The sequence below is a fragment of the Narcine bancroftii genome, chromosome 11 (genome assembly GCF_036971445.1).
Source record: "Narcine bancroftii isolate sNarBan1 chromosome 11, sNarBan1.hap1, whole genome shotgun sequence".
Classification (NCBI taxonomy): domain Eukaryota; kingdom Metazoa; phylum Chordata; class Chondrichthyes; order Torpediniformes; family Narcinidae; genus Narcine; species Narcine bancroftii.
In genome coordinates, this window is record NC_091479.1 from 104195954 (window position 1) to 104215259 (window position 19306).

Sequence of the window (19306 nt, forward strand, 5' to 3'; positions counted from 1 at the left end):
ACACACCCATCCCCACACACACACTCACATCCCCACACACACACTCCCATCCCACACACACACTCCCATCCCCACACACACACTCCCATCCCCACACTCCCCCACATACACACATTCACACCCCCACACAGACTCCCACCCCCACACACATTCCCATCCCCACACTCACCCACATACACACATTCACACCCCCCCGACACACTCTCATCCCCACACTCTCCCACATACACACATTCACACCCCCACACACACTCCCACCCGCACACACACACTCCCATCCCCACACTCCCCCACATACACACACTCCCACCCCCACACACACACTCCCATCCCCACATACATACATTCACACCCCCACACTCCCCCACACACACTCCCACTCCCACACACTTCCTCCCATCCCCACACTCCCTCTCCCCCCCCCCCCCACACACACACACAGTACGTCCTACTTCTGGCTAACCATCCAATAGGATGGTGATGGTTCCTTTCAGTCAGTTTATGGGGTTTGATATGAAGATACCCCACTCCTCAGAAAGGAGCAGCATGTGTGTGAATGGATATAGGCGAGTAGGGGCCAGACCCACCCTTTCATTATCTCCTCCTGGATTCAGCGGCATGGTGTTGTCCAAGACGGCTAGAGGAAGTTGCAGTGAATGGCCAGACCAAGCTTTGAAGCAAGGGATGCCCTTTCCACACTTCATGGCACGTGTTGGCTAGACGGCTGTTGACCCTACGAGAGGGTTCATCCACCCTTTAACAGGTCTTCTTTTTCATCCTGCAGGGTTTCTAGCCACCCTCCATACCAGGCCAGCCTGGTGGGGGAGCCGGTTTAGTCGGTGACCACCTGACCATGTGACAGGTAGTACTGAGTTAGAGTACCAGTAGCACTCAGACGAGTGACCTGCTAGAGATACATCCTACACACAAATGAGATACAGATATAGCAATCCAAATTAAATATACATAAATATTATTTGGGGTTTCTAGAAATGTACAATAGTCTCATCACCTATGGGAAGAAGCTGTTTCCCAGCCTGGCAGTCCTGGTTTTAATGTTCCTGTACCTCTTCCTTGAATGTCGTGCCTGAAAGATACTCCAGGTTGGATGATAAGGGTCCTCAATGATTCTCTGAGCCCCCTTTAAGCACCGTTGCCTGTAGATATCGTCGATAGAGGGAAGGGAGACCCCAGTGATCTTCCCTCCATTTAATCACCCTCCATATTGACTTTCAATTTGATGCATTGTAACTACCAGTCCGCACTATGAGGCAGCCAACCAGAACACTCTCTAATATGCTCCTGTTGATCGTTATTTGGATGGGGGCCAGTTGCCTTGCCTTCCATTAGGAAGTGTGGGTGAAGCAGTGCTTTCCTGACTAATGAGGAGGTGTTGTGCGTCCAGGATAGGCCATCCTTTAGATGGACGCCAAGGAACATTGTGCTTCACGCTTCCTCTATGACGGAGCCATTGATATGTAGTGGGGAGTGGTCCCTCGTCCTCCTGGTCCACGATTGTCTCCTTTGTCTTGTCCATGGTGAGACTAATACATAAAACGTTCTAGCACCATTTCACGAGCTGCTGAACCTCCTGTCTGTAAGATGACTCCTCATCGTTACCAATAAGGTCAACTACTAATATCCACAAACTTGAAGATTCTGTGGGAGCTGAACCTGGCAGATAAAACAGGTGTTTGAAAAAAAAGCTGAAATACATAATCAGTCCTTTTCTTCCAAAGTGCTTCACCGATGGCAGTGTGCTTAATGTTGTGCTCTGACCCCAGAAAAACTTTGCCCCTCTGCTGACGAGAGGATTGTTTCTGTTATCCCTAAATCTACCACAGGGTGGCAGACATACTCCAGCGGGAGCAGCTCTGAGCTGCAGCATCTGAAATCCTCCACTGGTTCCAACTCTTTACCCTAACCCTAACCCTCTCCAAAGTCCAACCTCAACCTCCATCACACCCCCCTCCCCACCCTGGTCCCCCCTCTCCACCCATGCCCTAATACCTCTTGGCTGCCCCCTACTTCAGCCCCCACACAGAACGTTGACCATCTTTCTCCACGAAGTGAAACATGAAAAGTCTGCAGATGCTGTGATTGTAGTCAAAACACAGAGATGCTGGAGGAAGTCAGCAGGTCTCACAGCTTCCATGGGAGGTAAAGATACATCACCGATGTTTCGTTAAGGTATGAGCGAAGAAAGTCAGGCGTTCAGGCTGAACGCAAGAGCCACATAACGATAAATGTCTGGTGTTTGAGAGCCACAGAATGAAAAAATATTACATGCACATCCTTACATGCTTATTTTGTTACAAACATATAAATCTTAAGAAATATGTGTACAGAATAATATTTATTCATCTATGTAGTTTTTAAACTGCTAATATGTAGGTTTCAATAATCAAAATGTACACATACTGTATATACTCGTGTAATATCAAATTTTGGGGACCAATTTTGAGTGTAAAATTTAGGGGGCGACTATTCCACACATACAACATTTGACCGTGGTAAGTACTTGCATCATTGGGGGTGTTGGGAGCTTGGATGGGCAGCAGGGACTGGTGGTATGTCCATGGTCAGGACGTTGGGAGCTCTGGGGAGTGGGCAGTTGGGACCAAAAATAGGTAGCCGACTTTTACGTGGTATCAACTATTACACACGTATGTACAGTAGTCATACCAAATATTTTCATTCGCAACTCACCCCCACTAACTCTCCCATTGTGAGCACTGGCTCGTACAATTCCTGTCTCAGACAACACATTTCCGCGAGCCGCACATTACGTGTCAAAGAGCCACATGTGACTCGCGAGCCACAATTCGGCCATCCCAGAAGGCGAGGGAAAAAGGGAAGAATGAGAGGGAGAGGGTGTTGTGGTCTTCTCTACATCGGAGACTGGGCGCACACTCAGAGATCACTTCGCTGAACACCTCACTTCTGTCCACCCATTTCAATCCCCCGTCCCAACACGTCTGTCCATGGTCTCATGTACTGCCAGGTGACCACCTGCAAATTGGAGGAACAATACCTCATCTTCCGTCTGGGCACCCTCCAACTGGATGGCATTAACATTGACTTCTCCAGCTTCTGTAAAAACAAACCCTCCCATCTTCTTCTCCTTGTCTACTTTCCTCCAGTTCTCTCTCTCCCTGTCTCCTTTCACAGAGCCAAAACCTAATCTTTCTTCTTATCATATCCAATTATACCTTCTGTCTGTCGGTCTGGACTCCTCTCCCTCCCACTCTTCCCCTTTCTCTCCCCAGCCTTGTCTCTTTTTTTCACTCAAACCTTGAGGAAGGACTCAGGCCTGAAATGTTGGTAATATATCTTTACTCTTATGGGCGCTGTGAGACTGGCTGAGTTCCTCCAGCATTTCTGGGTTTTGACCTCTCTCTGTGGATGGTGCCTGACCTGCTGGGTCCTGCCCGAAGCTCATTAATTGCTGAACGTGACCTGGTCTGACTGACTCAGGGTCTTGTGTTTTAACATAAGAGAGGAAGTGAGCTCATGTCTGAGCTATACTGTGTCTGGCAAAGTGCTGGTTTCTGGAACTGGAGTGTCCCCAGGCTGAGCAGAGCCAAGGTCATTTGAATTTCAGGGAAAGGAGTAAACATTGACCTTGGAATTCACCTCCTTCCAGAGAACCCAACATCCCACAGCCTGTGAAGTGGGTTCACCACTCCAGGTGCCTATTTTTTCAACGCACAGAAACCTGTTCAGCCGATCAAGCCTGTGGGAGCTCTCATTTCTTCCCCCATCTATTCCCTTTCACATCTCCATCAGATCCAACCACCAACCCGCACCCTACAGCCCAATTACCCCACCGACCCGCATTCCTCTGGGGCGTGGGAGGAAAAAGAGGCACCCAGGGCAAAACCACACAGTCACGGGATAGGCATGAAAACTCCACACAGGCAGCACCCTGAAGTCAGGGTCGAACCCAAGTACCTAGCAGTACTACCCGCTGTGAAGCTCTGCTGCCTAAAGAGCTGCATAGCGAATGTGGCTGGATAATCTGTTACAGTGAAGGGGAGTAATTGAGTGAAACACAAGAGTCTGCAGACACTGTAATTGTTGTGAAAACCCACAAAAATGCTGGAGGAACTCAGCCGGTCTTCTTGTGTCTATAAAAGGTAGCGATATATTACTGACATTTCAGGCCTGAGCCCTCACTCAAGGTACGAGTAAAAAGCAGGCAGGCATCTGAATAAAAACAGAGAGAAAGGGGGAAGATTGGGAGGGGAGGAATCCAGACCAACAGTCAGAGGTGTTACTTGAATATGATGAGAGGAAAGGTGAGAATAGATTTTGGCTCTGGGAAAGGAGACAGAGGCAAAAGGGAGGAGGGAGAACTCAAGGAAAGGAAACAGGGGGACAAAGATAGGGTTTTGGGGGGTGGTTTTAGCAGAAATTGAAGGTCAATGTTAATGTCATTGGGTTAGAGGGACCACAGTTTGAAGATGAGGTGTTGTTCCTCCAATTTATGGGTGGTCTCTGTCTGGCAGTACATGAGACCATGGACAGACCTGTCAGCAAGGGAATGGGATGGGGGGACTGAAATGGGTGGACACTGGGAGATTCACGCTATTGCAGCAGAGCTGAGCTGCTCAACAAAACGATCTCCCAATCTGCATCCAGCCTCTCCGATGTAGAGAAGACCACAGCGGGAGAACCAGATGCAGTAGATGACCCCTGCAGATTCACAAGTGAAATGTTGCTTCCCTTGGAAGAACTGTCTGGGGCTCCAAATGGTGCTGAGGGAGGAGGTGTGGATGCAAGTGGAGCATCTCCTGCAGACGGAGGGGTAAGAGCCAAGGGGGCAAATGGTGGGGAGGGAGGAGTGGGCAAAGGAGTCGCTGAGGGAGTAATTGATGCTCTGCTCGGTCCTTCTACAGAACATCAGCATGGGCACTCTCTTCCAAAGATTAGGAAGGTCAAGGTAAATCTTTGCATTTACTGCCTAGGAGTCGACATGAATTGCAGCCTTATGACCATCGAGTTTTAATGAAGAAATATTTATTGTTGTGTACATGTCAAGGTGACTTCATAAAGGTCTACAAGATCATGAGAGGCATCGAGAGGGTGGACATCCAGTACCCTTTTCACAGGGCAAGACTTGCAAACAGCAGAGGACAAAGTTAAGGGTTAACATCGAGAGGGTAGACATCCAGTACCCTTTTCACGGGACAAGACTTGCAAACAGCAGAGGACAAAGTTAAGGGTTAACATCGAGAGGGTGGACATCCAGTACCCTTTTCCCGGGGCAAGACTTGCAAACAGCAGAGGACAAAGTTAAGGGGTAACATCGAGAGGGTGGATATCCAGTACCCTTTTCCCGGGGCAAGACTTGCAAACAGCAGAGGACAAAGTTAAGGGGAAACATCGAGAGGGTGGATATCCAGTACCCTTTTCCCGGGGCAAGACTTGCAAACAGCAGAGGACAAAGTTAAGGGGTAACATCGAGAGGGTGGATATCCAGTACCCTTTTCCCGGGGCAAGACTTGCAAACAGCAGAGGACAAGTTAAGGGTTAACATCGAGAGGGTGGACATCCAGTACCCTTTTCCCAGGGCAAGACTTGCAAACAGCAGAGGACAAGTTAAGGGTTAACATCGAGAGGGTGGACATCCAGTACCCTTTTCCCGGGGCAAGACTTGCAAACAGCAGAGGACAAAGTCGAGTTAACATCGGGGGTAAGTTTTTTTTATTTGGTTTTTTTTTACAGTGCTTGGAATGCACTGGCAGGGGTGGTGCTGGAGGTTGGTACAATAGGGCCATTGAGAAGACTCTAAGGCACATGGATGTGAGAACAATAGAGGGCTATGGGTGTGAGGGAGGGAAGGGTTCATTTTTTGTGTAGGGTTATATTGGTCAGCACAACATTGTGGGCCGAAGGGCCTGAACTGTGCTGCAATTTTCTCTGTTCTAGAAGTATAATTGACAGATGCCACGGAGGTCCTGCTTGCTGCAGCTTCCCAATTACATCAACAACCCTTTCAGTCAGTATGATGAACATGAAGGAGACAAAGATCATGAACATTAAAGACATGATAATGAGTGGATTATCACGCACATTGTACGGAGAACACATGCATAAACACTCTCACTTGCTGCAACCAAGCAGCTGCTTTGGAAAAAACTACGAATAAACGCAACTGCAATAGTGTACGGAATTGAATAAAAAAGAGGCAATAACATCCAAAAATAAGATTGATAACATATATTTGCAGTTATCCTTGAACCATAGAACATAAAACAGGCCCTTCAGCCCTTCTAGCTTGTGCCAAACTATTATTCTGCCTCGTCCCACTAACCTGCACCCAGTCCATACCTCTCCCATCCATGAATCTCGCTAAATGTTTCTTAAATGTTAAAATTGAGCCCGCATTCACCACTTCAGCTGGTAGCTCTCATTCCACACTCTCACCACTCCCTGCATGCAGGAGTTCCCCCTCATGTTCTCCTCCCTCCCAATTCACCCCTTTTACCTTTAACCTCTGGTTTTATCTCACCTACCCTCAGTGGAAAATACCTACTTGCACTTACTCCATAAGACATAGAAGCAGAAATAGGCTATTCAGTCCATAAAGTCTGCCCTGCCATTTAATTATGAGTTGATCCATTTTCCCCACACAGTCCCACTGCCCGGCCTTCTCCCCATAACTTTTGATGCCCTGGCTAATCAGGAACCTATCAATCTCTGTCCCAATGACCCGGCCTCCACAACCTCCTGTGGCAACAAATTCCACAGATTCACCTCCCTCTGGCTGAAAAAAATTCCTCCACATCTCTGTTCTAAGCGGATGCCCTTCAATCCTGAAGTTGTGCCCTCTTGTCCTAGACTCTCCCACCATGGGAAACAACCTGTCTACATCTACTCCGTCTGCATCTTTCAACATTCAAAATGTTTCAATAAGATCCAACCCCCCCCCCCTTCCATTCTCCAAAATTCAAATGAGTACAGGCCAAAAGCTGTCATACACTGCTCATATGAAAATCCCTTTTCTTCCCAGAATCATCCTTGTGAACCTCCTCGATCTTTTCCCCTCATAATTTTGTAAACTATCAAATGTCCTCTCATTCTTCTCCTGGTAGAGATACAGTCACTTGGCAATAGTGCAGTAAAAAAAAAACACCAAAATGCTGGAGGAGCTCAGCCAATTTTGCAGCATCCACGTGAGACAAAGATATATTGCTGATGTTTCGGGCCTGAGCCCTTCAAGGAATAAGCAAAGAATTAAAAAAAACAGGAAATCTCAGAATAGAGACAGTGTAGGCTGGGGGAAAGAGTCCAGACCAACAAAAGGTGTTCATTGGATATGATAAGGGGAGAGGTGAGAATTGATTTTGGCTCCGTGACAGGAGACAAAGGGAGAGAGGCTTGCAGGGGAACGGTAGGGGGTGGTTAAAAAAAGCCAGAGGAGTCCATGTTCATGCCATCCAGTTGGAAGATGAGGTGTTGTTCCTCCAATCTGCGGGTGGTCTCAGTCTGGCAGAGCATGAGACCACGGACAGAGCGGAGGTGCTCAACTGAGCGACCTGCCAGTCTGTGCCCAGTCTCTCCTATGTGGAGGAGTCCACTGTCCCTATTCTGAGATTGCCTCTTTGCTTTTTCCTTGAAGAAGGTCGGTAATATATGATCTCCTATGGACTCTGAGAGACGGCGGAGTTCCTCCAGGATTTCGGATCACAGCGTTCCCCTTAGCAATAGTGCAGACAGAGTGAAACACGGAAGTCTGCAGACGCGACAAACGCGCTGGAGAAACTGGGCAGGTCACGCAGCATCCATGGGCAGTAACGGGTAACCAGAGTTTCGGGGGGGAAAAGAACAGGTAGACGCCCGAATAACAAAGCAGCCATGCAGACTGTCCTTTTGTGGTGTCGGAGAACTCCGCTTCGTGAAAGCAAAGCAAACAAGGGAGGACCCTCGGCGGGTCGGCAGCCTGTGTGCCCAATCGGTGGTCGTGTCCGGCCCCAAGACGAAAGGAAGAAGTTGGAGAGGCGAAGAAGGGCTGGAAGAGAGAGGTGGGAGAGGCTACCGGGACGGGGAGGTAAACGAGGTGGGAATTAGCTCCAGATGGGAGCCAAAAGATCGCGGTGGCTGTCCAGGACACGGGCCCTTCCTCGGGTTGACTGAACAATAAGCAATGGTCCTCTAGGAATTTCGCAGTTGTCCTGAAAGGAACCCAACTTCCCATGGCCCGCGGAGTTGTTGGCCTTAAAGGGGAAAGCGCTCCCTTCAAATACCAGTTGGGGGGCGAGCGAGGGGCTCCTGCAGCTTGTCGCTGCGGACGGAGGGGGGAGACACGTTCTCCAAAGCTGTCCTTGAAATCCGTTCGGATGTGCGAGCCGCCCGTCAGTGCTGCCTCAGTCTACCCGGGGAACCGTCTCTCCATTCGGCTCGGGGGCGAGAGGAGCTCGCCGTGATGGGACATCCCAGGACCCTCGCGGGACTCTCCGGACGCTGTCCCTCCGAGCGACGAGCCCAGCCTGTAGAAACTGCATAATCTGGAAGATGAACTTCTAATTGCAAAGTCGGAGGCGACGAAGAAATATTGACGAGTGGCGGTCGCCTTAAATTATTTGCTTCCAAACCCCCAAAGGTCGGTCCAAAAAAAAACTATTGGTAGACAAAGTTGCATAATGTTGTAATGTTAATACGATGCTGTGGTTCATGTTGTCGAGATTAATTCACGTTCTACACCACACTCACAAATTATTTAATGGGCGTCCTCTAATCGGAAGCATTGGGGTGTATTTTTTATGGTCAAGTTAACGAGAGCTCCCGGGTGTTTAAAGTCTAGATCAGTGGTTTTCAACTTTTTCCTTTCCACTCACAGACCACTTTAAGTCATCCCTATGCCATCGGTCCTCTGTGATTAGTAAGGGATGGCTTAAAATGGTGTGCGAGTGGGAAGAAAAAGTTTGAAAACTACTGGTCTAAATGGTTCAACCGTTTCAGAGAACAGAAATTCATTGGGAATGTGTTGGGGGTTCGTTTTGTTCAAACCAGTGTTTCTCAGCCTTCCCCCCCCCCCCCCCCCCCACTCAAGTAACCTTTTACTTAAGGTGGGATGTGAATGGAAAGAAAAAGTTTGAAAACCACAGTTGTAATGGTCCCTCATTGACTCGTTATGTCCACAGTTTCAGAACTCCAAAGGAAATGGGCCAAGGACAATGTTTCTCAAGCAAAATATTGGGTGTTGAGCAGTGATTCTGAACCTTCCCTTCCCACCCGCATACCACTTTAAACAATCCCTTACTAATCACAGAGCACTTAAGGCATAGGGATTACTTAAGGTGGAATGTGAAGGGGGCAGTTTGAAAACCACTGTTTTAAACCAACGGTTCTCAACCTTTTTCACACTCACATCCCACTTTAAGAAATCCCTATTGGTATTCTGTGGTTAGTAAGGGGTTAGTTAAGGTGGCATATGAGTGGGGAAAAAAGGATGAGGACCACTGATTTAAACCATTAGTGTTGGCGAAGTCACCATCTCTACCCCCAGGACATCCAGGGTCTCTGCTTCACAGGTCATTGGAGTGACTCCAAACTTCACTTCTCCATGAAGGGCTTGGGCCTGAAACGTCGACCGTTCTCTCCCCCCGCTGACATTGCCTGACCCCTTGAGTTCCTCCAGCATTTTGGCTGCAGACCCCAGCACCTGCATCTCCCATGTCTCCTGCAACTGAAGTTATTAATTTACTGCCAACCCCTTCTTGTCTGTTACCATCGTGTGCACGAGGTCCTTCAGAATTTAACTGTTGGTGGCAGTTTAAAAAACTAATTATTTCATTGTTGCTCTTCTGCAATTTAATCCAGACCACCCTCATCTGATGGTTGAATTCACCTGCTTTAAATTGCAGTTGGTTCCCAGACTTTTAGCTGGAAATTCACAGCCTGATTGGTAATGTGAACCTCCAATAATTTGCCCCTCTCAAGTCCAAAGCCCCTAAAAGTACCAGCCCCTGTTCAACAGCAACTTCTGGACAAAGTAAACACCTAACCATCAGATAGGAAAGACTGTAAGAATGATGTGTCCCTGGAGAAGGTTGAGATACATTATGATTCAATAAGTTGATTTGAACTTCTGTCAGTTTTTATGAAGTATTACAATTTTTGTTTAACGTAACTTCTTTTGGGGAAACTAGATGTTTTTGTCTGTGATTCTTCCTCTTCACCAAAGTTGGTTGGCGGACTGAGCACCAGTCCTGCACATTCATCAACACTATCTCCCTCCCACCATCTAACCAGGCTCGACTGAGGCCAGATCCAGCATGGGACAAAACCCATCTCAACCCGGGTCAACTCTGAGACTCTGTCCAATCTCTATGGCGCCACTCAGACCGACAACCCACCATCGAAGAAAAAGAGTGGAAGTTGACTTGTAAGGATGTGGGGTTGGAGAATGGGACCATGCAGGTTGTAAACTGACCTGACACCTCTGGGTTGATGTCAATAAAGCAATAATTTGTATTGGGAGAGCTCAGTCAACAAAGGAAACATCCCAGGATGGTTCTCAACGCTTTTTTCTCACTCAGGCACCACCTTAAGTAAGCCCTTACTAACCACAGAACACTTATAGTTCACCTCATTATAGGAAGGATGTGGAAGCTGTGGAGAGGGTGCAGAGGAGATTGACCAGGATGTTGCCTGGATTGGAAAACATGTCTTGTGAAGCAAGGTTAGCAGAGCTGGGACTTTTCACTTTGGAGCATAGAAGGATGAGAGGGGACTTGTCCACAAAATTATTGAGAGGCTGAGATAGGTTGGACAGCCAATACCTGTTTCCTAGGATGGGAATAACAACCACGAGAGGACTCTAAAATTAAGGGAGGGGAGTATAGGGGAGACATCAAGGGTAAGTTTTTTTTTAAACACAGTTGTTGAGGCCTGGAATGCCTTGACATTAGGGGCCTTTAAAAGACTATTGGTTAGGTACATGGACAAAAGAAAAGTAGAGGGTTATAGGGTAGGGAAGGTTCAGCACTTTTATATGGATTGGCACAACATGGAGGGCCAAAGGGCCTGTACAGTGCAGTAATACTTTAAGGTTTAATGAAATGCTGGAGGAACTCAGCCACATCTATAGGAGATAACGATATATTCCCGGCATTCCGGTGCATTTTTACTACCATCACAGTGTCTGCAGACTTCCATGTTTCACTTTCCCACTACTGCAAACATCTCCTTGTCCACTCTATCCAGCCCTTTCAATATTTAGAATATTTCCATAAGGTTCTTCCTCATCTTCTAAACTCCAGTGAGTGCAACCCCAGAAATATCAAATGCTTCTCATACATTTACCCTCTCATCCCTGGGATCATCCGGGAAAAACCCATACAGACGCAGGAAGGATGTACAAACTATTTACAAACAGTGCAGGATTTGAACCCAATTCACTGGGTGCTATAAGAGCATTGCGCTAACCGCTATGCTATTGTGCTGTTTCATTACTTTCTAGCCCTTTCAATATGAATGCTAAGATTAACTTAACAACATTCAAAGGCCTTTTGGTCAAATATGCGGTCAGGAAGAGTTTAGAAAGATATGGACCAGGTGCAGCCACTGGGACAGCATGGATGAGCTGAACTGAAGGACCTGTTTCATGCTGACTGACTCTGTTGACTGGGTCATCTGAGGACATGTTGTGCAGGTTTAATGAGAACTTAGTGGATTGAGGAGAAAGTGTTTGAAGGGAGGGTTTGGGCTTGGGGGGCCTGGACTGTGGGGTATGGGTAAGAATTGGAGGTGGGAAGGCAGCAGACAGATGGTAAAGTAATTATTTTTTTTTTTTAAAAAGATGAGCGACTGTTTATAAACTGGAGGGATTGCTTAACCGGAAGGCAGTGCAGGTCAATAAGCAAGGGGTGAAGGGTGAATGGGACCCAGTGCGAGTGCTGGATGAACTCAAGGTCACATCTGAAAGGTTCTGACGACATTTGGCTTGAAGCAGGTGCCAAGTGCAGGGTAATGGGGCTCTCACCATTGTCTTTGTCCTCTCCATAGATCCAAGATGGGCCTGACCTCCTACCCCTCAGTGTTCTACCTGATGCTGTGTACTCTCACTCTGAGTGGGGCAGAAGCCAGTCCCGAAACACTCTGTGGGGCCGAACTAGTGGATGCCCTGCAGTTCGTCTGTGGTGACCGAGGCTTCTACTTTAGTAGGTTCACCTCCTGCGTACCTCGGAGTTAACAGTCGCCCTACCTTAAGAAGTTGCCTGAGCCAGATCCGAGGGCCTGCAGCCTTTCTCAGGGGCAGGGCAATGGTCTCCTCTCCCACTGACTTCAGACCAACCACACATTTACACTGATCCCATCTCCCTCCAATCCCATCAACTCTTCACTCTCTCCCCCTTCTCCCCTCTGTCCCAAATCTACTCCTGAACCTTGAGGCTCAGTCACTGAGTTCTTGTCCAACCTACCAGTGGAGACAACTTGCTTGCTTCTAACTTATCCACACTTTTCATCAGTATTTCTATAACATTTCCCTCCCCCCACCCCTCCCCTCAATTCTTCTGAATTCCAATCTATCTTCACAGGCTAACACCCTCATCTCTGGAATCAACCTGGTAAATAGTCTCTGCACCTCCTCCAAAGCCTTTCTCCAGCAAGACGAGAACTGCACACAGTACTTTAGCTGTGCAAGGGGAACATTACTCTGTATCTAATCTAATCCCTTGTCCTTGCCGATGCAGAAGACCTCAATGTATGTGCATTTGTTGAATAACTGCTAGACATTCACTAGACAAAAGCTGCAGATTAAAGAACCTGAAGCGAATTATTTTAAATGGTGCATCGCTAAGATCTGGAGCAAGTTGCTGGAAAGAGCGGTGGAATCAGAGCTCTGGAATGTAGCACAATACAGGCCCTTTGGCCCACGATGTTGTGCCGGTCCATATGAACATACCTCGTCTATCAATCTAATGTTTCCCTCCCTCACTCTTGCAAAAGGTGTGCAAGGGCAACGCCCTCAAACAAGAAACTAGTAAAATAACTAGAGAAGGTTCTTTGGGAATATCCATTCAATCCTATAGTTTAGGAGGTTATTCAGCCCCCCGAACCATGAAAGGACTTTTGTAAACCCTATTCTCACCACTCTTTTGATGTATTTATCCAGATTGTGTTTGAAAGTTTCTATTCCTTTATTAGTTTGGGATTGAGTTAAGAGCTGTGAGCTAACACTACAGCTCTATTGAACTCACTTTGCCACAAACCTCCCCTAAACTTCATCCTCTCTTGGATCCATGCCTTCAACAGCCGGCTCTACACTCATCTGGTGTCCTTCGAAACCAAATTTGGGATTATTGTGTTCAGTTCTGGTCCCTTCATTGCAAGAAGAATGTAGAAGCCCTGTAGAGCGGGCAGAGGAGATTTACTGGGATGCTGCCTGGATTAGAGAACTTATGAAAAAAAGGTTCAATGAATTAGGACTTTTCACTTGGGTGCAATAGAGGATGAGAGGTGTATAAGATTATGAAAAGCTTAGATAGAGTGGACAGCCAGCATCCTTTTCCTTGGGTAGACAACAACAAATAAACCAGGGTTGTACGTTCATTGGGTGGCACGGACTCGTGGCCCGAAATAGCCTGCAATCTTGCTGTATGTCTAAATCAATAAAAAATTAGAAAGTTTGGGGGAGATGTCAGGGGTAAGAATGGTGGCTGCCAGGAATGCATTGCCAGGGGTGGCGATGGAGGCTAGTACAGTAGGGACATTTATGCCACATGGATGCAAAAAAGAGGATTATGGGGTGTGAGGGAGATTGTGGAGGAGCAGGTTTACATAGGTCAGCATCATGGGCTGAAGAGTCTAAACTGTGCTGTAATGTTTGAACTTTTCAAACCTTTGATTCACCCCAGAAGTGCAAGTTGACACAGATAGGCAGCATTCAAATAATTGCGATATGTTTAAGACACCGATTAAATGCTCCAGATGGTCATAGGTTCAACGCTCTTTCATAGAATAATATCTGTCTCTAATGTTGCCAGCCTTCCTGATGTGAGCAGTGAGTTATTGCGGGAACGTGCACCTTCTCAATTGGATGGGCAAATTTAGCCAAAATCTTGACAAAAACATGTGTTTCCTTTCCAGAAATAGATTTTGTGCAACATAGCATTTCTTCTTCCAGCTCCAGTCTTTTTGGCACAGGCCGTGGCCCTGGGGCTGCTCCAGCACTGAATCAAGGCTGTACATTCTGGCAAAGATCTGGGCCTCCAACTTGCACATAGACTCCCTGATGATGCATCAGTGCCTTTGGGTTTCCAAGTGTCAGCTGGTCAGAACAACTTGTGGTTTAGGATGTAAAACAATATGGGTTGAGTGGAGAAACCGGTCCAGAGTGGAGAAGCTGGCCACTTGGCCCTTCTATCTTGTACTATGCCTGTTCTGCTGTGTGTCATCTCCCTCCTAACACCCCCTTCTCATCCTTTCTCCCCTTTGTCAATGGGCTTAAACCTTCTCCAGGGACCCAGTTCTCTGTACTCCCTGGGTAAAGATGCTTTGCCTGAATTCCTCATCTGCTTCACTCTAACTGATGACTTAATTTACAGGCTCCTTTTTATCTAACATTTATGTCCATAAGACCACAAAGATATAGGAGCATTAGGCCATTCAGCCCATCGAGCCTGCTCCACCATTTAATCATGAGCTGATCCATTTTCTCACTCAGTCGCACTCCCCGACTTTCTCCCATAAGCTTTGATACCCTGACAATTCAGATCCTATAAATCTCTGCCTTAAATGCACCCAACGATGGCCTCCTCAGCCACCCATGGTAACACACTCCAAAGGTTCACCTTTCTCTGGCTAAAATTCCTCTTTTAAATGGGTCCCCTTCAATCCTGAAGTTGTGGCCTCTTGTCCTTGACTCCCCAACCATGGGAAACAATGTTACCACATCTACACTGTCTGGGCCTTTCAACATTCAAAGTTTCAAAGTCATAGTGTTAGTCAGCACAGAGAAAGGCCCTTCAGCCCAACCTACCCATGCCAACCATTGTCTCCTGAGCTCACCCCATTCACCTGTATTTCTAACCCTTTCCTATCCAGTCTAAATGAAATGTCTCTACATCTATCTTTCAAGCACCTTCACAACAGTAAAGAGCTCTATCAGATCAACCGTTCTCTACCTCTTTTTTGGACTACAGAAGGATGGTTTAATTTTTTAATTTAAATTAAAACATACAGCATGGTAACAGGCCCCTTTGGTGCTCAATTACACCCAATTAATCTACACTCTCTGGAATGTTTTGAAGGGTGGGAGGAAACCAGAGCCCCCAGTGAAAACCCACGCAGACACGGGGAGAACATACAAACTCCTTTCAGACAGCGCTGGATTCGAACCCACCTTTGGTGCTGTAACAGCGCCACACAAACTGCTACACTAACCCTGTCACCCTTGTTAGTTCATATCTGCTTGGATCAAGTCATCCAGGTAAACTTTTACACCTCTCCTGGAGACCAGAACGTAACATGCACCTTTTCCCCTTGCCTACTGTACCTCTATAGACAAACCCACGGGCTACCGGTCCAGTGTGAGGAGGCCACATCGAGGCATCGTGGATGAATGCTGCTTCCAGAGCTGTGACCTGAAGTTGTTGGAGATGTACTGTGCAAAGCCCCAACGTCTGGATGGTTCCGTACAAATCCTGCGTCACACTGAGAAAGGACAGAGGGTAAGGGCTGGTCACTCACCCTGTCCGCAGTTACTCACATTCAAACATCTCCTCCCCATCAAGTCGCTCCCCCTCCAGCTTTGCTTAACACTCCCCACGATTTCCAAGACTCGAGAAGCATAAGAAAAGCAGATGTTGGGACCTAGAGTAAACAACAAGGAGGAGAAAGTAAAACACAAAAGTCTGCAGACACCATGGTTGAAGTAAAAACAAAAAATGCTGGAGAAACTCAGCAGGTCAAACTGGCCCTTTATACAACAAAGGTAAAAATACATAAGTGACGTTTCAGTCTTGAGTCCTTCATCAAGGTATGGAAAAATGTCGGCAGGTGTCCAAATTAAAGGGGATGGGAAAGCGTGGTCACAAAGGCAGGAAGTAATAGGTGGAGAAGGGAGGGAGGGAGGGGACAGCAGAGAGAAAGAGAAGGAGGGATGGCTGGGTGAATAGAAAGGGAAGGAGTGGAGAGCTGATAGGGGTAAGGGAAAGGAGGAGGAAAGGTTAGCAGAAACTGGAAAAGTCGGTTAATTCCATCTGGCTGGAGAGTGCCCAGATGGAAAATCAGGTGCTGTTCCTCCCATTTACGGGTCTTGGTGGAAGAGAATGAAGCCATGGACAGACATGTGAGTATGTGAGTGGGACGCAGAACTAAAATGGATGGCCACTGAGAGTTCCCTGTCACTGGAGGGACTCAGTGGGTCCATGGAGAGAGGTGAGCTCAGGTCGAGGAACTATTAAATCGAGATTGAGAAAAGTTTTTGACCTGAAATGTTGACTGACCATTTATCTCCACAGATGCTGCATGACTTGCTGCTGAGTCTCTCCAGTTTCTCACTGTGTCCCCAAGGTTTTTTGCCTTCCACTTGTCCGTCTCAGTTGATTGGTTGCCAACACCTAACTTGAACTTGACAGTTAGCTCCTGTTGGACCCCAAGTCCAAATGTACTCGGTGACTTGCTGCCAGGATTCTAGAGATTCCAGAGGGAAGAGGATTTTTCTTTTCCCAACCCTAGCCACTCCAGCTAAGTGCTGCGCAGTTAGTAGAGCTATTGTCTCCCAGCTCCAGTGGGCGCTGTCAGTGGGGAGTTTGTATGGGTGTGCAGTCAATTCATCAAAATCAATCCACCGACAGGAAATTCACCGACGAAATGAATCACCAACTTCAAAATTCATGAACATATTCACCGACCCCCGACTGCAGCTCTCTTGGGGTGACTCGTGGGGGAGGGAGGGGGAATCGTTAGAGAACAGGAGCCACCCGCAGAGAGCAGGGTCAAGTCGTGACAAAGACCAGGACCACGGTAGGAATTCAGCCCGAAATTAGCGTCCAGCCGTGCATCCCCACGAGGAGAGGAGAGGAGAGCCCCCCACCCCGTGCGTACGGGGGGCTTGGTGGGGAAGAACCTAAGGGGAGCATGTCAGACAAATGTCTGCAGGAATTACCATTTAACACCTAATTAAAGGCTTTATTGAAGGACACGACAAAATTATTAAAAATCAAAACAATACAAGCTACTTTATTCATTCATTCAATTGTCAGTGAATTTGACATTTGGTTAATTTTTTGGGGGGAGAATTTGAAAGTCAATGACTTTTCTGTCAGTGAATTTTCCTGTAACTGTAGTACGTTGTCTCTGACCACGGGTATTCAAGTTCCCACCCACATCCCAACAATGAGCGAGTTGGCTCCTCGTGAATCACTAAAGATTTAAAAACACAACGCTGGAGAAACTCAACGGGTCACACACCATACTTTAGAGAACAAAGATACATAACCAAAGTTTCAGGCTTGAGCCCTTCAAAGTACGAATAAAATGTAGACAGCTGCCTGAATAAAATGGTAGGGAGGGGGCAGGGGAAGGAGCACAGGCAAGAGGTACCATTTTTTGGGAGGGGGGGAATGGGGAAGATCAACTTTTACATTGTCCATACTTCTGTAAGTATCTGCATGCTTCAAGGCATCGGGAGCTTGGATGGCCGGGTCCAGGTGGTGAATGCACACTTGGGGCATCAGGAGCTCAGAAGGGTGGGCTGCCAGGGCGAGGGTCTACAGTCAGGGCTTTGGGAGCTCAGATGGGCAGACAGTTGGGGCCAAAAATGGGCAGGGAAGTTGACTTTTACATCATACAAAAAAACACACGATTTTTTGGGCCATAAAGAGGGTATTCGACTATTATACAAGATCGACTCTTAAACATGTATATACGGCAATATAGGTGGAAAAGAGAGGGAGGGAACAAGAGAAAACAGGTGGAGGGGATGGCAGTGAAGGGCTGGAGAGAAGGAGATATGGGGAAGGGTGGGAAAACGGTATGGGTTAGCAGAAACCAGAGCAGTCCATGTTAACACCATCCGGTTGGAGAATGCCCAGATGGAATGTTAGGCGTGATCCTCCAATTTACTGGTAGCCTTGGTTTGGCCGTGCGTGAGGCCTTGGACAGAGTGGGGCACAGAATTGAAATGGTTGGCCACTGGGAGGTCACTGATGCAGACTGAGGAAGGTGTCCAGTCTGTGTCCAGTCTCTCCGATGTGGAGAAGGCCTCAACAGGAACAGCAGGGGATATAATCTAGAGGGAATTAATGAGAATGTGGAGAGAATGAAAGGGGAACAGGGCTGCAGGGACAGTGAGCTAAGGACCTGTTTCTATGTTAAAGTCCTGCGAAGCCCTTCAACAATTTCGAGTTCCAATGAGACCCTGTCTTATTTTTCTAAACTTTCATGAATAAAGGATAAAATTATTTGATTTCTTCTCACTATTGTGTTTTATCAAATTCCTTTGAAAGCAAACATATTCCTGCGTGGATTAGATGACCACATCTTGCAAGTCTGATGTAACCAAGGTGACAGTTGGGAGATTTCTGGGGAGCACCAAGTAGGTCCGGGTGACACAAGTCCAGCAATGTCAAATCCTGATCCTAAAGTCCCTTTTATTTTACTTCATTTGGTGTTTGTAGGAGAACAACTGGAAAAACCCCAACCGATCCAATGCCAGCGCTGTCAACAGGAACTACCGCATTTGATATCAAAGGATGAGTGCTCGGGGCTCACGGTGGATTTGATCAGAGGGCTTGGTATAAACGTAGCCAATAATTGGAGTTGCACTCTTGTTCTCAAGTTATCAAAGGACGTTGATCAATGCACAACCTCTCTCCGCAGAACGTGTGTATTTCCACGCATTGTCGCCATTCCTGGACAGCTGCTACTTTTGTTTTCTGTGTGGACACGCAATGGACTCTGTTCCTGAAAGAGAGACTTTCCAAGCAGGTTCATGTAGGTGTTTGTAGCCCGTATGGTCATCAGCCCTGCCTACACAAGATAGCAAGGATGCGGAATTTATTCCAGCTTGTGCCCATTTATTGTGGCAATTTCTTTTTAATATTAACTCTGGATTAAACGAGAGAGGGCTAGACAGACGGATGATACTTGGCTTTGCAAGCCAATGTTGTGTAAGCTGCATTCAATTTGCATTAGGGTAAACAGAGGAATACACTGCTCTGTGTTTTGGAAGGTTAAAGTGATGGAAATGGGCTGTGGTATAATGAATTGGGGAGAATCTTTGAGGTGCTTCCAATAAACAGTTGTGTCATATATGTGTGTTGATTTGATAACTAGGCTGTTCACCAGA

General features: G+C 47.2%; 2 protein-coding genes across 11 annotated transcripts in view; one reads left to right on the top strand and one right to left on the bottom strand.

The window, feature by feature from the left end:
• Positions 1 to 19306, bottom strand: part of parpbp (PARP1 binding protein) — a 139289-nt gene that overhangs the window by 27281 nt on the left and 92702 nt on the right. For 8 of the 9 annotated variants that reach the window (XM_069904389.1, XM_069904393.1, XM_069904391.1 and 5 more), the window contains one exon: positions 15722 to 15825. The gene's annotated coding sequence lies outside the window, so the exon portion shown is untranslated. Of the gene's footprint in view, positions 1 to 15132; positions 15826 to 19306 lie in introns of those variants that run through there. The other variant, XM_069904392.1, reaches the window with a different exon arrangement.
• Positions 7857 to 19269, top strand: igf1 (insulin-like growth factor 1). Of its 2 annotated transcripts, none has more exons than XM_069904411.1 (4): positions 7857 to 8608; positions 12016 to 12170; positions 15517 to 15683; positions 16476 to 17544. In XM_069904411.1, exons 2-4 carry the CDS (start codon positions 12023 to 12025, stop codon positions 16581 to 16583), a joined length of 423 nt encoding a protein of 140 aa, XP_069760512.1. In that variant the 5' UTR covers positions 7857 to 8608; positions 12016 to 12022; the 3' UTR covers positions 16584 to 17544. The 2 variants fall into 2 exon arrangements, with proteins under 2 accessions (XP_069760512.1, XP_069760513.1); XM_069904412.1 differs by lacking the exon at positions 16476 to 17544 and adding an exon at positions 18636 to 19269 and having other exon boundaries at positions 8104 to 8608.

What these genes read in the sequence shown, in the direction of transcription:
- igf1 (XM_069904411.1), top strand. Translation starts at nt 12,023, where the DNA reads ATGGGCCTGACCTCCTACCCCTCAGTGTTCTACCTGATGCTGTGTACT. An exon ending in TGACCGAGGCTTCTACTTTA is followed by an intron (nt 12,171 to 15,516) that starts GTAGGTTCACCT and finishes GTACCTCTATAG; the next exon opens with ACAAACCCACGGGCTACCGG. An exon ending in ACACTGAGAAAGGACAGAGG is followed by an intron (nt 15,684 to 16,475) that starts GTAAGGGCTGGT and finishes TTATCTCCACAG; the next exon opens with ATGCTGCATGACTTGCTGCT.